This window comes from Lepidochelys kempii, chromosome 1 (genome assembly GCF_965140265.1).
Source record: "Lepidochelys kempii isolate rLepKem1 chromosome 1, rLepKem1.hap2, whole genome shotgun sequence".
NCBI lineage: Eukaryota > Metazoa > Chordata > Testudines > Cheloniidae > Lepidochelys > Lepidochelys kempii.
Window position 1 is genome coordinate 134,587,203 of NC_133256.1, and position 16,808 is coordinate 134,604,010.

Below are 16,808 nucleotides of genomic sequence, written 5' to 3' on the forward strand. Positions count from 1 at the left end.
TTCCACCCTCTGACTCCACCACCTCAACCAAGCTTCACAATCATCATTGCTGTGTACAGTATTCAATTATTTGTTTAAAACTTATAGTGTGTGTGTGTGTGTATATATAGTCTTTTGTCTGGCGAAAAAAATTTCCCTGGAACCTAACTCCCCCCACTGCATTTACATTAATTCTTATGGGGAAATTGGATTCACTTAACATCGTTTCGCTTAAAGTAGCATTTTTCAAGAACATAACTACAACATTAAGCGGGGAGTTCCTGTAGTTAAGGACAATGGTTTGTCATCGCAAATTCTATCTAACATCACAGTTTGTTCATATGGGGTTGCGGGAGGGAGAGGGAAGGCAAATACCATCAATTTTTAAATTCCATATGTCACCAGTTGCATTATTTTAATAAAAATGTTACTTCATTTTGCAATAAGAAAAAAAATTAAAACCTATTTAACGTATAACCACTCCAGATCAATGAAGAACCTTTCAAACCGTGGTTCTCTGGCATTTTCCATACCAGGAGCCCTTTACCACTTATCAGGAAGGGCAGGGTGGTCGCATGCCCCGACTGCTGTCTCCTACCCCCAGGGACTCATGACTTCCAGCCTGAGTTCTACCCATAATTTCATACTTTTCTGCCAGAGCGAAAGGATTTACCACTGCAAGCAGCAGGGCAGGAAATCAGGAGAGAAAACTGATGTTTTTTCTTCACTGGTGCTTTCCCACCTCTGCAAAAGGCCTTATCTTAAGAGTCTTCTGCTGTTTCCTCCCAACCCCCCACCCCCTCCACCCCCACCACCACCAAGAGAAATCACAATCTGTGAAGTACTTCTCTCCCCCACGCATATTCCATGACCATATGACAAACCATTACCTTTAATGGTTCCTGCTGTCTCTCAGCTTGTCACACAACCTAATTTTAACTTGGCAGCTCTCAAGGTTTTCAGTGAACTTGGCTTTACTGTTACCATCATATCCACCTAATCATATGCAAAACAATCCCCAAATATAAAAGTCACAGGACATGTTTTATAACATGGACATTTTGAAATGTGTGGTTCCAGTGACAGCTGTGACCAAAGCACACCTTGCAAGTGACAACTAGCAGTGCATTTGCTTCCTCCTTTTCCTTCTGCTTGATCTTACCAATTTCCATTTTCCTTGCCCTAGATATTGACGAGTGCTCCACTGGCAAAGCTATTTGCTCTTATAACCGCAGATGTGTCAACACATTTGGAAGCTACTATTGCAAGTGTCAGATTGGTTATGAACTGAAATATGTCAGTGGCCATTATGACTGTGTAGGTAAGATTTAGGCACTAGGTTGGTTTGTCTCTTCCCTTTCCTCAATGTATATCTTTCATGTTATTGCATGGTGGTCAGTGGATTTTGCTTTAAGCATGAATATTGGCTTCTGCTTGAGTGCAGCTCAGAACCAGATGTAAAATATCATTTAGAGTCCTCCTTGGGATATTGACTAATCTCTGCAGTCTGGTGACTGAAAAACTATATATAGCAATGAAAATTTACAATGGCAACTGCAATTTATATTGCCTTATCTTGCCAAGACCTCTCTAGGAAATTTCACAAAAGAAGTACAATTATTTGTAATAAATCTGCAACAAGGGAACAATGGATTACAAGGGAGTGCTCACTTTTGATTTAAGAATGCTAATTGAAAGCTCACTTGTTTGGATTAAAAGCAATCGGGTAAATTCATTTTTCAGCTCTGATCGGCATAGTGAGGTGCAGCTTCCTATGCTTTCATTAAGTTGTAACACAGTGGAAAGAGATGTTTGTTTGTTTGTTTGTACAGCTCAGATAAGAAAAAATAACTGTCTAGAAAAAGCAGGTTTTAATTACTTTGAAGAACTGTGTTACATCTCTGATCTTTCAGATGCAGAGACAAATACAGATGAAAATACTCTAAGTCATTTTAACATACACAGATGCAAAAACAAATGTCAAACCTCTCTAGTCCCTTGTTGCAGTCCATTAACTAGAGGCCTCACATATTGCATAAGAAGAGCAAATTTGTAGTTGATGTGGCAGGCACTGAAAAATGTTGCTTTAATGATACAGTACGTAAGGGCCTGAGAGAATTGGAATTACACTGAGCACATACAAAAGAGAACTAATGTTTGTCTTGTTTTTGAGAGTTTTTTTTTAAGGCAGATTTAGGAGAGTGGAGTCTTGGTTTCCTGTTGTACTCAAATCCCAGGAGCCTTAAAACTGAAAACCATAGCCTTGCCCCCCCCTCCCCCCCATATATGTATGTGCATAGACAAAATGGTGAGACCAGGCCTAAGGCTTTCAGATCTGAATCTTATTGACAAATACATCAGCCTTTTGATGCAGAGTTCTCTGTTACTTGTGTGTCCGTGCTGACCCATGCTTTGCATCTGTACCTTTGACCTGCTGGGTGTGAATCATGGGTGGGTAACATATGAATGGGTGCAAAACTTTACCTTTGTAAGAACTTAGCTCCCTCATGTGGGAGAAACCAGAAAAGCTCTTGTGCCATTCAGTAGCAAAATCAAATGGAACAAAACAATTAAATCAGTTACTGCCACTGTTTAAAATGTTCTGATGTCAATTTAACATAATGGTTAACTGAATATATCAATTATATTTCCAGCAGCATCCTGTACGTGCCTGGCACTTCTCAAACAAATACAAGAACCCCCTGCCCTGTGGATCTTACAATCTACAGGCACAGTTCTGCCAGTTCTTACTTGCAATGGACTGTTCGTGGAGTGAGGTGCTATTCCATGCAAGGAGGGCAGAACTAGGGCCTAAATGACTGCATTTCATCATAGTCATGCTTACTTTCATGGGCCCTTTGTATTTTGTTAGGAGAGCAACATTTACAATCTCAGGGCCCAATCCTGCTCTCACTGAAGTCATAAGCAAAACCTCCATTGACTTCACTGGGAGCAGGATCAGGCCCTAAAATTATTATACTACAAGTCATGCCCTAAAATTATTATACTACAAGTCATGCTCAGACACACAGGCCAAAAGTTTTGGTCTTGAGAAAGAAGCAAGAGTCCATAGCCAGAGCGGATTCTTCTGTTAGCAGTGGTCTCAGGTTCTAATGCTGGTGCTTAAACTGTCTGAAAACAGATGACTGCCACAGGCAGATTGTTATGAAACTATGATTTGAATGAAATTTTCACTGAATTATCCCTTTTCTAGATATAAACGAATGTGCTGCAAGTACACACAAGTGTAACGTCCATGCAGAGTGCCTCAATACTCAGGGATCCTTCAAGTGCAAATGTAAACAGGGCTACAGAGGTAGTGGATTTGAATGTTCTGGTAAGTAACTGCTGATCCCCAGAGATGCATTGCTTTTACTTTTCTTAGGTAACTATGGGATGATTATTAGAACCCAGTCCTGCATTCCTTAGCCAGACAAAACTCCCACTGAAGTTACACACATATTACAAAAGTAATCTCTTATTGCATATGTAATAAAAGTATTATTTTGGCCAAATTACGTTCTGTTACACCGGTGGGATCCCACTGGTGTAATGGTGAGCAGAATATGGTCTTATCTATCTTCTCTCCCTAAAGAAATCTGCTGCAGTTTTTCCTCAAAGGCTTGGCCTCTTGAACTATTCAGATCTTTCTAGAAGAGTTGCAAACAAGCTCAGGTAAAATGGGTGTGGAGGAAACAGGGCTTGCTTTTCATGCTAAAATGTTTTTGTTTATAGTTTTGTCTTATGTCTTCTCTGTCCACAGAGATGTGTATGCCAATTCCTAAATGAAAATGACCCTCCAAAAAAGGAAAAATTAAACATAAAGACAAGAGCAGCCTATTTAAGTGCACCTTTTTATTTTCTGGGGAAAGTTTCTCCGACAACTTAATTCAATAAATCTTCCTCAGGGGAGATCTGAAAATGTTTCCATTCATCAGAGGAAGAATGTTGTGAAAATATTCTCATAAACTCTTATTTACTTTGTATGTTACAGTAGCCTTTTCCATGGGTCCTGCTCCATTAATCCTTTTAAACTTTAGTGATTGGGTATGGACCTCCCTCAGCTGGACCTTTCCAAGTCCCTTCTAGCCCTGCATTTCTATGATTCTATGTAATTCTATCATTTATTTGTATTACACTAGCACCTCCAAAATGTGCTGTGACGTTATGTTCTATACAGGTTCTTATTCCCGTTACTGTGGTATCTCAAACCTTGCAGTGATACCTTAAAAAGCATGACTAGCATCTATCATGTTCTAGATGCTGTACATAGTGACTATTAATGCAAAATCCTTTTTTGTATCAATACTGAATCTGTTAGGCTCAATTCAGACCCAACATGAGTGAAGTCAATAAGGACAATACTATTTCGGGGCTGAATTTGGCCCATTGTCTATTAATTTCTTAATTCTAGTGCAAAGGTATATGGCCGTGGAGAGCAGTTTTCAAGTTCAGTGAACACTATATACTAACTACACCTTTCAAGTTGCAAAGGACAAGAATGTAGACAACATCGAAAGGGTGTTAAGATTACAGCGCTAATATTATCCCTGCTTTGTCACCACTCTTTGACATACCTTTCCATCAGGTAATTCTGGGGCTGACTTGCATGATACTTAGAGGTTCAGAAATTTGGACCACATCAAACTGATTTACCCAAGATCAAGCAAAAATATCTAATTTTGGTCAGATTTTGTACATAGTTCGATTTAAGAGCATGACTCTGACATGCCAAAAGAGTGAGTCACCCTGTGTGAGTGTGTGTGTGTGAGTGAGAGAGAGACTGTATACTGCCAGAACTTGTAGCAAAATATACTAAATTCTACTTTGGGTTGACAGTTTTACAAGTTTATCCTTTAGGACAAATTATGATGTTGCAACATCTTCTAAGTGTAACATCAAAACGCAGTGCAAATACAGTGAAAACTTAGCTAGCTCAAAACTGGGACAATCCTGTGAAACGCAAGACGCAAGATGTGGGATTTTTCCATACACTTTTAATGGTCCCTAGTACCTATCATGGTAGCACTGGGCACCTTTATAGTACTTTGAATACAAGACAAAAGTGAAATTGACCGAAACCTGAAAATTTAGATGTGGAAGTTTAGTCTCTCATGGGAGTTGTAATTGAGGTACCTCATGCCTGCAGTCTCCTCTATGGGCAGGGCTCTCCAGCCAGACTGCATCACCCTTGATGAACCCTAGTGGTTCAGCAAGAGGGGACACTGGTGCATCCTGGGAGACATAGTTTGCTTTACAATACATTCTAAAGGAAACAAAACGTTTCTATTTGGGTCCACAAACAAAACAAAACAAAAATTGATGCAGAAATGTCAAAATGTTTCATTTTGATTGAAAATTTCTGTATCAAAGGTTTTCAATTTTTCTAGGAAAAGCTGAAATCTTTCATCGGGGAACCCTATTTTCTGACCAAATCTATGCATGAGTTATTTTTACTTAAACAGAAATATTTCAAAGATAAATATGCATCACCCTGTTATATTTTACAAGTTACCTGAATGAGAACAAAGGAAGAATTTTTGAGCATATGCAATGGTTATTACACACTTTATAGGGGCTAGTCTTATAGACTCATCAATATTAGAGACTGAAAAATCCCTGATAGACCATCTACTCCGTCTCTCTGACAGTCTGGGATTGTTCACTACAATACAGTTTCTAGTATTCTGTCCTAACTTGTTGAAGTTTGTTAACTATCCAGAAGAGGAAAAAAAGTAGCACATTATTAAAATTTGCAGATGATAGTGAATTAGGAGGTATGAACTCCAGAGAGAACAGAGAAATAATACAGATAAATAGAGAAATTAGAAACATGGACAGAAAGGAATAAAATGAGAGTTCAATTGGGAAAATGTATGCAAGTCTGGTAGAGAAAATAATCTAAAACATACTCAGAGGGAGGGCAAACCTGGACAGCATTGGTGCTAAAAGAGACATGTGTAGCAGCTGACAGCAAAATAGACATACAGACTTCTACTGAGCAGCTAAGTGCTCCCAATTCAAAAGGCAATGGGAGTGAAATCCTGGACTTTTTGAAATCAATGGGTACTTTCACCCTGGTAATTTAGGGTAGTTGGTATCTTGCATGATTAGTCCTAAAACTATACCATATTTGGAAGAGGCATCGCTAGGTCTGGATAACAGTTTTCTACAGGATACTATGAATGATTTTCCATTGCAATGCTATTAGATTTTACTAATGCATGATAAATCAAAGTGTTATGCTAGAGGTTAGCCATGTAGCTGTCATTGCTTGTAATGAGAATCATGTAGCTAAACCTCTTAACATCACTGAATAATTACAGAGGTTAATAAATGTAAAATCCAGATGTGGGTTGCTGGTTTTTAATCTCTATTTAGAACGGAAAATGGCTACTACAGTGAACTGCATACAGAATACTGCATGTATACATGACAAATACTGCATGACAAAGCCATGGCTGGGATGATTTAGATGGGGTTGGTCGTGCTTCGAGCGGGGGTTGGACTAGATGACCTCCTGAAGTCTCTTCCAATCCTAATCTTCTATGATTCTATAGCACTGTCTGTGGTACTTCAGGTTTACTTTTGCCTCTCAATTTGTAGATTTGAATGGCATGTTGAAGTGTGTTTCTGAACTGCCTCTGAGAACCTACAAAATTGTAACCCTTTTATCTTTCCCTGAAGGGGTGTTAACCGTTCCCACATCTGGCCTTCATCTTATTCCAGTCCACTGCTTTTGTCAGGCCTCTGTTTCTCCTGACTTCTGGTTGTGTATTGACTAAGTACATTTCACTATTTCTAAGTGAGCTGTAGCTCACGAAAGCTTATGCTCAAATAAATTGGTTAGTCTCTAAGGTGCCACAAGTACTCCTGTTCTTTTTATCCTCATTTTGGCACTTCTCTTGTGTGTGATAGCTCTTCCATTACAAGGACAGTCCATATTTTACTGTATCACAATTCCATAGGAAGAAGGATCACATTTTTCCAATAATGTCCAAAACAATCTAGCTGCTATCAATATAAAAAAAATTATTTTGCAGTTCTGTTTAAAATGAAGGTTCTTTACTGGAGCATTAAGTGAGCAGGTCAAGGGATCTTTAGAATGCTGGCACTTTGTCATAAAATGAAACTTTCTAGAAACTTCTTCCCCAAACTGCCTAGTTCCTGGACAATATGTACCCCTTTACCCACAACTCCTTCCAAGAAAGCACCTCCCTGGTAGCAAAAATATTATGTATCTTAACTGGAGTCCGATGCTATCCGTACAGTAATTTAGACATTTTTTTTCTATGTGCTACACAAACTGAAGAGACCCATTCATAGAGATCAACTTATTTGGCCAGGTCCCTTTACCATCTTTTCATCAATGTTGTCAATATCTTTTTTCACTCAAATTTGTATATATCTTAAAAATTAAATGAGCTTGCTCCTGGATCAACTCTTGAAATGTCTTAATGGGAGTTTTCTAAATGATACCAAGTTTCTGTGCATTCTCAGATTATTTTGCAATAATTCCTAAAGAAGAGTGGTAGTCTTTCTATAGGATTTGTAAACCAACCTATGTAATTTTTAAAATTTGAAACAGTAGCATTTTCTACTAAATGCAATCAATTTTTAGAGTTATTACTCTGGAATCCTACTGGTTGCATCCCTATTAAGTTCTATAGGAATTTTTCATAAGGTTAGGAAATTGATATATGTACACACATGCATGCTCACTCTTTCACTTTTATACACAGAAGTTAGAAACTTGTTTTATAAACGAACCTCTTAGAAAATCTGGCAGGTGATAATCCTAACGTGCGGTTAGGTGTCAAAGAGGAGCCAATATATAGCATATAGGAGTTGACAGCAATAACTCTTCTCTGTTGGGACCTGTTGGTTCTTATGTACCAATTCCCAGCCATGGTTACAGGGGCACATGTGAGAGAAAGGAATGTACATCTCCATCTTTTTGTTCTTCCTCTTAGGAGCAACGTTCCTCTTTGTATAGCACAGCATACGAAAAGCTGGAGTCTAGCAATTGTTCTATGTTCTTTCCAACTCAACCTGCTTAATTCAGGCATTAGTCACCTAATGTGACTAATTAAGTCCCTTGGTTTCCTAGTCTTGCACAGAATGTGTTTACAGAAAATACTCACCTTTAGCCCTTAGCCTCCACTGGCATTGTTGCTTGCAGAGCTCTTTTGTTTTAATTCTCTGTGAATTAAAGCTGATGCATTTTCACATGGGCATTATAAACACAAAATGTAAAAGAATGACAGACAGGTAGTAATCTATATACTACTAGATATGAGGTTTATAAAGAATGGCAGTGGAGAAATGGATCAAAGTTGTTGATAAATGCATGAAGGTTTGTGTTCAATAAATATAGGATTATACGCTGAGGGTTTTTCTCAAAAATTCCAGCCTCACAGCCTTAGTCTTGGCCTTTGGCAGTTTGGCCTTTGGCTTTCTCCAGTGCATTCCGCGTTCTCATGGAGGCTCAGGCTGTTCCTTCCTGTGATGTCCATATGTGGAAGTTAGCAAACTCTGATGACAGTGGATTCTTGGAGCATAAGATTTTCCAGATGAATATGGGGAAGGACCCCCTCCAGCTGTTGCTGACATCCAGACTTAAGAAGGCTTAAATTTAGCACCTTGGGCTACTTTAAGACAGGAATCAGATTTGAAAAAGGATTAGTGATATCTCCAAAAAGCTGCCCCCAGCCCAGCCTCCATTCACCTATGATTCTAAAATGAGAGTATGCAGTTTTTCATAATGTTATTACAAACCAAAAAGGTGTGTGGACTGTGCACCTTTGTCCCCATATTTTTATCACATCTGTAGGTTGGTTTCCTTGTCCCTATTTTCTTCTGTAAATAGAAGGAGGGTTGGTTTTCTGGCACCATAAAGGTTTTTAGGTTGAGCTATAAGAATTTTTCATTTCAATAGGAAGACTTCAAAGCAGAAACTGAAAGCAGATGTTTAAGTTTGCTGGGCCGTCAGACTTGACTTGAAAACCTCCATAGGCTCTTTATTAAAAGCCTGGAGTTTTGTGTTACTGATTGTTGAGAGGAAATTTGTTGGGAATGGGGTTTTCCTATTAATTTTTCTTGCTGTGTTCTGAGTAAAGACTAAGCGAACCATACCGTCTAAATTATACACTACGTTCTTTATAGCACCATCCTCTAGGGGGAAGGCTCGCTAAGCAGCACATTAAGAAAGTCATGACATGCAGATGTATGGCAAATGAGCCTGGAACTATTATCCAAAGGAAAGAAAAATAACATCTGAGATTTTGATTTATTTATACTGGCACTGGTTTGCTTTATACTTGCAGCTGCAGTCTCATAAAACCTGAATACATCACTAAGTACCTCCCAGAGAAAGTGCTTTTGTCCATGTGGGACAAGTCATTGAAAAAAAAAATGTAGCCACTTTTGGTTTAAAGAAAAAGGGACAAATTCAAACTAATAGCAATGTGTTAAACGGGAGCTGATGTGATCTCTGTACCTTTTCCCATACTCTCCAAGTTACACATTTAATTATTTTATTTGTAATAGCTGGGGGGTTTTTCTGCTGCTACTATTTAAAGAAACACACAGAAAAGAGAACCTATCCCATATTCTAGATATCCTTGCCATCAATTAAAAATGCAATTCAAAAATCATTATAAATCCAAAACAACAGCATACCCCTCCCCAGATATACAACCACTAGGCAGCAGAAAACAAAGGGGGAAAATATCCATTTCTCCCTACCCTTCAAATTCCTATAAGAAACTTCATCCCCCATCACCCCTCCCTTCAATGTCTTCAAAGACTGTAATAAAGTTCTGCTAACCTACTGAGAGTGTTCTGTGGGCAAGAAAGTCTTCTCCTCTAGAACGCTCTGGAATGCCCAGGTCTCATTAACCTCTAGGGGCAGACCATGAAAGCAGATTCCTCCACCCCAACAGGAGAGATGGGTTTAGAACTCAAACCAGCAGAAGCATGTCAATGTGTGTTCCTAACCCAAACAGATTCAGAGTGTGGCCAGAAGTGTGAGTGGAGCATACAGTGACATGGGATCATCCTAGTATTGTCATGGCAGCCATGAAGTCCTGAGCTGAATTAGAAGACTTGTTATCTGTGTGGATTTTAAAACTCCTTGGGCACTGTCTCCCTCAGTGCCTCTGATGCCACAAGTAGGAACTTCCTCAGCTTGTACGGGAACTTCTGCAGCAGCAGTGAGTGATCTATATCACCAGATATGTTCCCATCTCTTTCCCGGGACTTGCATATCACACGGAGAAGTGCTATCAGGTGTAGTTTTGGGGCAGTGGCTTTTCTGAGCTTTTGGTCAGATGTAAACCATTGAGCCACAGCATCTCCTTAATTATTCCCTTGAGTTCATACCCTAGATCTGGTATCAGTTAGCCAAAGTTGGTTCTGTGTTGTCATCCCACCACATCTCTGCCATATGTGTAAAGTCAGCATTTCATCCATTGTCAAATCATGGATGGCCAGTATTTTATTATCAACCAAGAAGGGTAGCCTGGTGATTAGAGCTCTAGCCTAGGATTTAGGAGTCTTGGGTTCAATTCCCTGTTCCACTAGGCTTCCTCTGTGATGTTAGAAAAGCCATTTAGTCTTTCTGTGCCTCAGTTCCCTATCTGTAAAATGGGAATAATAGCACTGCTTGACCTCACAGGGGTGTTGTGAGGTTAAATACATTAAAGCTTGTGAGGCTCTCAGATGCTACAGTAATAGGGGCATATAAGTATTTTAGATAGAACCAATCTTTCATTTAACAATAACAGAAGATGAGGCCCACCCTCTGATACCTATTCTGAGATATAACATCTAAAGCTTTCCTTAGTAAGGAGAAAGGTGAAAGGTCCTCTGCTCAGTGAACACCTACATAGGAGGGATGTCAGCTAGTCCATCAGAGCCCAATCCCCCATCACCAAGGTTGGAATAAAGGGTATGAACTAGTGTAAAGTGCAGAGAAAAGTAATCCCCACTATCTGTACAGGCGGAGAAAGACAGCCAAACAAAAGCACTCTGAACAAAATCTCAGCTCTACATAACCAACCCACTCCACCCCCAGACCCAGAGACACAAAACTTGCCCCAATCTCCCCCTCTACCATAACCCTGCTCCTCACCTGTGTCATCACTCAAAAAAGGAAAATATATGGCCTTCTCTTTCAACCCACCATGGTGTGATAGCAATCCTGGCTGCTCCTTCCCCTGGAAATGCAGCAGAGAGCTTTTAAGGAAGCTGCCCCCCACTTGTGCAATTCCAACACAGTTTGGGGTTCATGGGGACAGGAGAGAGGAATGTAAAAACAAAAATTAAGAAATAAATTTAAGTTTGGAGGTCAAAACATTGACAAGGAAAACATTGCATAAAAAATGGGGCTGCTGCTTAAATTTAAAAGCATCCCTTTGGAATTTTTCCAGTGATTTTCTTTGTAGTTTTCTGTCTAGGTATAAATGATATTTGGCTTAATTATACTCTACTATGTAGCAGGGTTGGACAAAACCACCCTGAATTCAAAGCCCATTCCCTCTTTTTTTCAGGTTTGAAAAAGCTTGGTTAATATTTTCTCTCACAAACACATACGCACCCATGGTTTTTCATTTCCAGCAGATTCTGTAGTTTTTGTATTCTGGACAACGGCAAAAGTTCCAAAATACCACAAAACTGGATGTTCTTGTGGCATTTTGTGGCCAGCTGGCAGCAGACATATTGGAAATCTCTGGAGACAGAATATTTGTGTAAGACTTCTAGGCAACTCCTGCAAAAGCTAAACTCCTGAACTTCTGGGTGCCCATTTGAACTGAACTTTTCGATGTTCACCCATCACTACTGAGTATTGCTTTTTAAATTGCAGCAGATAAGCCTAGAAAGTTTTCACTGAAATGTAATCAAACAGTAGGGAAAGGTTGTATGTACTATGGGACAAGTTCACTGTTCATGTATCTTATGCAGGTTCAGCTCTATGTTCCACCTGCATATGACAACAGGGAATTTGGCCGTATAGTTTCTTTGAAAATTGCAATGGATCGTGTGTTATCTGTTTAAAAGCACTACGATTTTGGGGTGGCCCAGTTACTTCAAGTGTATCTTTTACATTTCATTGTTGGTTCTAGTTATCCCGGAAAATTTAGTGAAGGAAGTCACAAGAATCCCTGGACCCATCAAGGACACAATCAAGAAACTTCTTGCACACAAGAGCAGTGTGAAAAAACATGAAGAGATCAAGAATGTGATCCCAGAACCAGCCATTACACCAGCTTCTAAGGTTCATTTGCCATCCTTTGACTACGAAGATGGTGTTTACATTGGAGGGACCTATGATGAAGAGGAGAAAGAGACTGAAGATGCTGTAGAGGAAGAACAGGAGGAAGAACAAGAGGACCTTAAGAACCAGATTGGCCATGAACAAAGCCTTAGAGGAGATGTTTTTAGTAAGTGTTACCATCATTTCTTATTTATGTGAATAAATCTGTACTGATTTTTATGTAAAAGTACATATAAATATTAACAAGATTACAGTCAAATGTTATATATATATCATACACTTTTACATGCATTTACCGGCAAAGGAGGAAAAGTAAACAGGTACATAGTCTAAAGATTAAAAATTTTGAATCTCCTTTATAGGGTATCAGACAATTAGGTGTTTAAAAACAGATCCATTAGTGGAGACATAAATCAATGGCATTAATAATATGCTTTAGTGACACTAGTTGCACATTGGCATCTACATTCTACACTGATGGGTGTTCTGAGAACACCTAAGAAAAATAGATAAACTTAAATAGAGGGTGTCTTAAAAGTGAGAGAGACAAAGGCGAGGAGTGGAGGAGAGAGAGATAATGAGAAAGTGAGTTCACTTGGAGAAATGCTGTTTTATTGATACACTTCTTGAGCATTGCTGTTTCACAAGGCTATCTAGTATAATTCCTTTTCAAGATAATCAGAGAGTCCGGAACTTCCAACTGTAACTAAGACCTAGCCCAGCCAAAGCAACAAAGTAACAAAGGAACGCAGCTTAATAGCTTTCCCTCATCCTCTCTGCAAAAGCCCCTGGCAAATTGTGCTGCTTTATTAAAGAAGAAGTTCTAAATTTAAGTTAGTTTCCATGATATCCTAGATGGTGAGTAGGCATCATACAGAAAAGAAAAACGGAGTTTTGTGTCTTTGTGTTTCATATATCAACGCTTATTCAATATGAATCATTGTTGTTCATGTCATATAAAAGTCACTAGCTATACTTCACAGAGTTTCTCAGATTTTTAATTTGAATGTGAAAATTTAGCAGAAGAATACAGGTGAAAACATTGGTAGTGCTTGGATGGGAATTTCTAACATTAGTCGGACATCAGGAAGATGTACATATATTTCCTCAGGAAGCCCTCAAAGCATTTCAGTTTAGTTACTTCCTCGGAAAACAAGTGTTCCTCCCTGTTCTTCAACTGAAAAGTCATCTTCTTTGTTGAAGGAACTTTTAAATGCACTTTTAAATAATATTTGTAATAATATCTCTAGCTCAGATTCTTCAGGCTGATGGCTAACTAAATAGATATTATAAAAGTCATGCCTTGCTCTTAACTTATCCAGGAAATGTTCTCTCTTCCCAAGCATAGGGACATAATAACTTATCAGTGACCTCCTAAACTGATTAAAATGATACATTTATGTCCCATAGTATTATTTATAAAGACATATTCAGTTTAGCCAGCACCAGAACTGCAAAGAATCAAAGAAACCTTTCTTGTGTCAAAGAAACCCTTTCAAATAATATCAGTGCTTTTTTTTAAGGAAAAGGTTATGTTTGCTGCTGCCAGAACAAAAAGTCTTTTATGGCAGTAGCAATAAACCCAAGTACAAATATGTTTATTAACATGGAATACATTTGAGAATACTAGTCTGCTTGCCGAAGGCACTACTCTCCTAAAATTACCTTTTTCAAGGCTCAGTGATAATTGGAGGATATTTCAGCTCAGTCAGAGGATAAAATCCAAATATTACACAAGATTGTGCAGCAGAGCCAACAGGAAGTCTGAAATTTGGCTTTTGTTCAATGCCTTCCATTCCAGCACATATTAATAATACTGAGCTCTTACAGCATATATCAATTTAGGATCTCAAAATACTTTACAAAGGTGGAGAAACTGAGGCACATAGCGATTAAGTGATTTGTCTCTACTCTCACTGGATAAACGATAGAACTCCAGGACTCCTGAGTGGTAGTCTCATGCTCTAATCACTTGAACAGGCTGCCTCATGCATGCTTCCACTAGAAAATTACACCGTCAGAACATGACTTTCAGGAGTTGTGTTGACCATAACTTTGCAGTCAGTGTAGAGAGGAATGAGTCATGTTCAACATCCTGTCATTTGGTTCTAGGGAACCCCAAATAGGCTCGGACTTTTCTTAAGATTGTGTTCTAATTCGATGCAGCTTTCTAGTGAACACAAGCCCAGAGTGGGACTAGCATAGCCTCATATTACACTGCTTCCTTTGCACCTTTGAGGAAATGACCAACATTCATGTCGTATTCAGCTGGGCAGGGATAGATTAGGAAGGATTTTTGAAGGTTGACCGACCAAAATATATCAGTGGGGTGTTTTATCGCAAAGGAGTGATTTGCCAAGGATCTGATTTCTTCAGGAGCAAAACCCTTTCCTTCCAATCACACAGGAATGAAGAAGAAATATCAGTATTCAAGTATTTTTGGGAGGGCAATATGCTGGGTGATATCACTGGTCGTCCCTGTAGAGCTGAATAGATTTTATATGTATAAATTTTAGGCTATGGTGATGTGGGTTTTTTTGACTCACTAAGCCCTGGGGAAAGGTGCAGTGGAGTAGAAGAAACTCATTCAGATCAAGTCTCCTAGCCCTTTTGACTCTGCAGTGCACATCTTGATGAATGTGAATGAAAAACTTTTCCATGATTTGCACAAGCTTCAGGAATAGCTCAACCACATATGCAGGCCTGTTCCATGACCTAAATGGAAGGCCATGGAGAATCTAGGGGGGAATAAACCTCTAACTAGTGTGGTTGAAATTAGGGTAACATAGTTATTCAATTTTAGCGAGATATCACAGTTTAGGAATGCTTGTCAGCAAAGCTGTTTAGGAAACAGAATGAAATTCAGTCCCTGAATCAATAGAGCTAACATTTAGTACTGCGAGATATACAGTACATACATGAACACATCCAGATGCCTGGCTTTGAAGTTCAAATAACAGGTTGTTAAATAAGATAATATAGTATACATTCCAGCTGAGGGGCAATATCCCTTAGTAATTTTTGGCCTTTTCCTATCGGCTACATATTTTTAGAAAGAAGTTTATTCAGTATGAATTCCTTCAAGAAAGATATCTACATAAGATGCTGTTGAGAACAGGCTAACTACAGTAATGATCATGAGTGTCTAAAATAAGATATCTTTCAGAGAAGGTAAGAATAACATATTATTTCATCCACCTGATTAGTTTAGGTATCTCGTATAATTTCTTGAAGTATGTTATTCCTTCTGTTTTTAAAAAAGTTGCTGAATTTTTATAACAAATGGTTGAGTAATGATTTACGTAATTATAACCGAATACTAGAAATTAGAAATGGAAATGAACTATTAGATCATCTGGGAATGTAGTGTTTCCTAGTGGACAGAGCACTGAACTGGGGCTCAGCAGACCTGGGTTCTGTTCCAGACTATGCCACTTGGACCCAGTTATTTGAAGGTATTTAGGCATTGCTACACTCAGGGTTGCAATGCTTAAGATTTAGGAGCCTAAATATCATTTTCAAAAGGGATTTTGGCTCCTAAGTGCCATCATCTATTTGTGCCTCAGTTTCTTCATCTGCAAAATGAGGCTAATAATATTGACCTCATTTGTAAAGCTCTTTGTGATCGACTGATGAAAAGCATTATATAAGTGTTATATATTAATTAATGTATTATTAATAATTTTTATCCTTCTCCCATCACCAGACTTTTCATATCATGCCAGCAGCTGCATATTTGGTACTTTTTTTTTAAAGTGCCCATTAATTTTATTTTACACACCATGCTCAAGATTCAGAATAGTAATGGGATGAATTTGTTCTGCTCACTTTTCACATTTCTGTATTGTTTTTGAGTGCGCGACATTCACTTAATTGAACCTGGCAGGCGATGCAGCCGGGTGGACCCCAGCACAGAGTTCCGTTCACTTGAATGCACAGCTTCTCTAGACTCTGCACAGGTGCTGGGCTCTGTCCACATACACCTTACGGCACAATCAGGGCTTGTGTTTGTACAGTGTGCCATTCCAGTTCTAGCCTAATTGGCTGGACTTTTCCATTAATAATTTAAGGTATTTAGATACTGAATATTGCAGAGGAATTTTTGTTGTGCCAAAGAGTACTGGTAACCAAATTGGCATCTTTCTGTGTGTGGGAAGAGTACTATGCAATAAGCCTCAATCCAGAGCCTGACTGGGGGGGGAGGGGGGCTGGAAGGGGGTTATGGCTTTCTGATTTGATCCCTACTATAAACAGGACTTCAGGTATTTTACCCTTTGTGGCATTCAAACAGCCTTTCTTTCAATTCAGGGTATACATATTAATTGTATTTCCATTCCTGTATAAAGTCCAAATACCATATTTCACCTACTTTGTTATAACAAATTCCAGTCTTGATTTAGGGCCTTATTTGCTTGAACCTTGGACTATGAAATCACTTTAATTGTTATGGTATTGCTGGATGCTTAGGAACACACAGTTCGCTTAGATATGCATACTGTATAAATACATATCTTTATTTTTCTCATTATATGTGCTGTTGATAAGTCAACTT

The 16,808-nt window shown here is 38.8% G+C and overlaps 1 protein-coding gene across 3 annotated transcripts in view; it reads left to right on the plus strand.

The window, feature by feature from the left end:
• The window catches only part of EGFL6 (EGF like domain multiple 6), a 75,218-nt gene that overhangs the window by 42,460 nt on the left and 15,950 nt on the right, over positions 1-16,808 (plus strand). For 2 of the 3 annotated variants that reach the window (XM_073327946.1, XM_073327955.1), the window contains exons 6-8: positions 1,166-1,300; positions 3,194-3,316; positions 12,105-12,422. In XM_073327946.1, coding sequence (XP_073184047.1) covers positions 1,166-1,300; positions 3,194-3,316; positions 12,105-12,422 — 576 coding nt within the window. The remainder of the gene's footprint in view (positions 1-1,165; positions 1,301-3,193; positions 3,317-12,104; positions 12,423-16,808) is intronic. The other variant, XM_073327963.1, reaches the window with a different exon arrangement.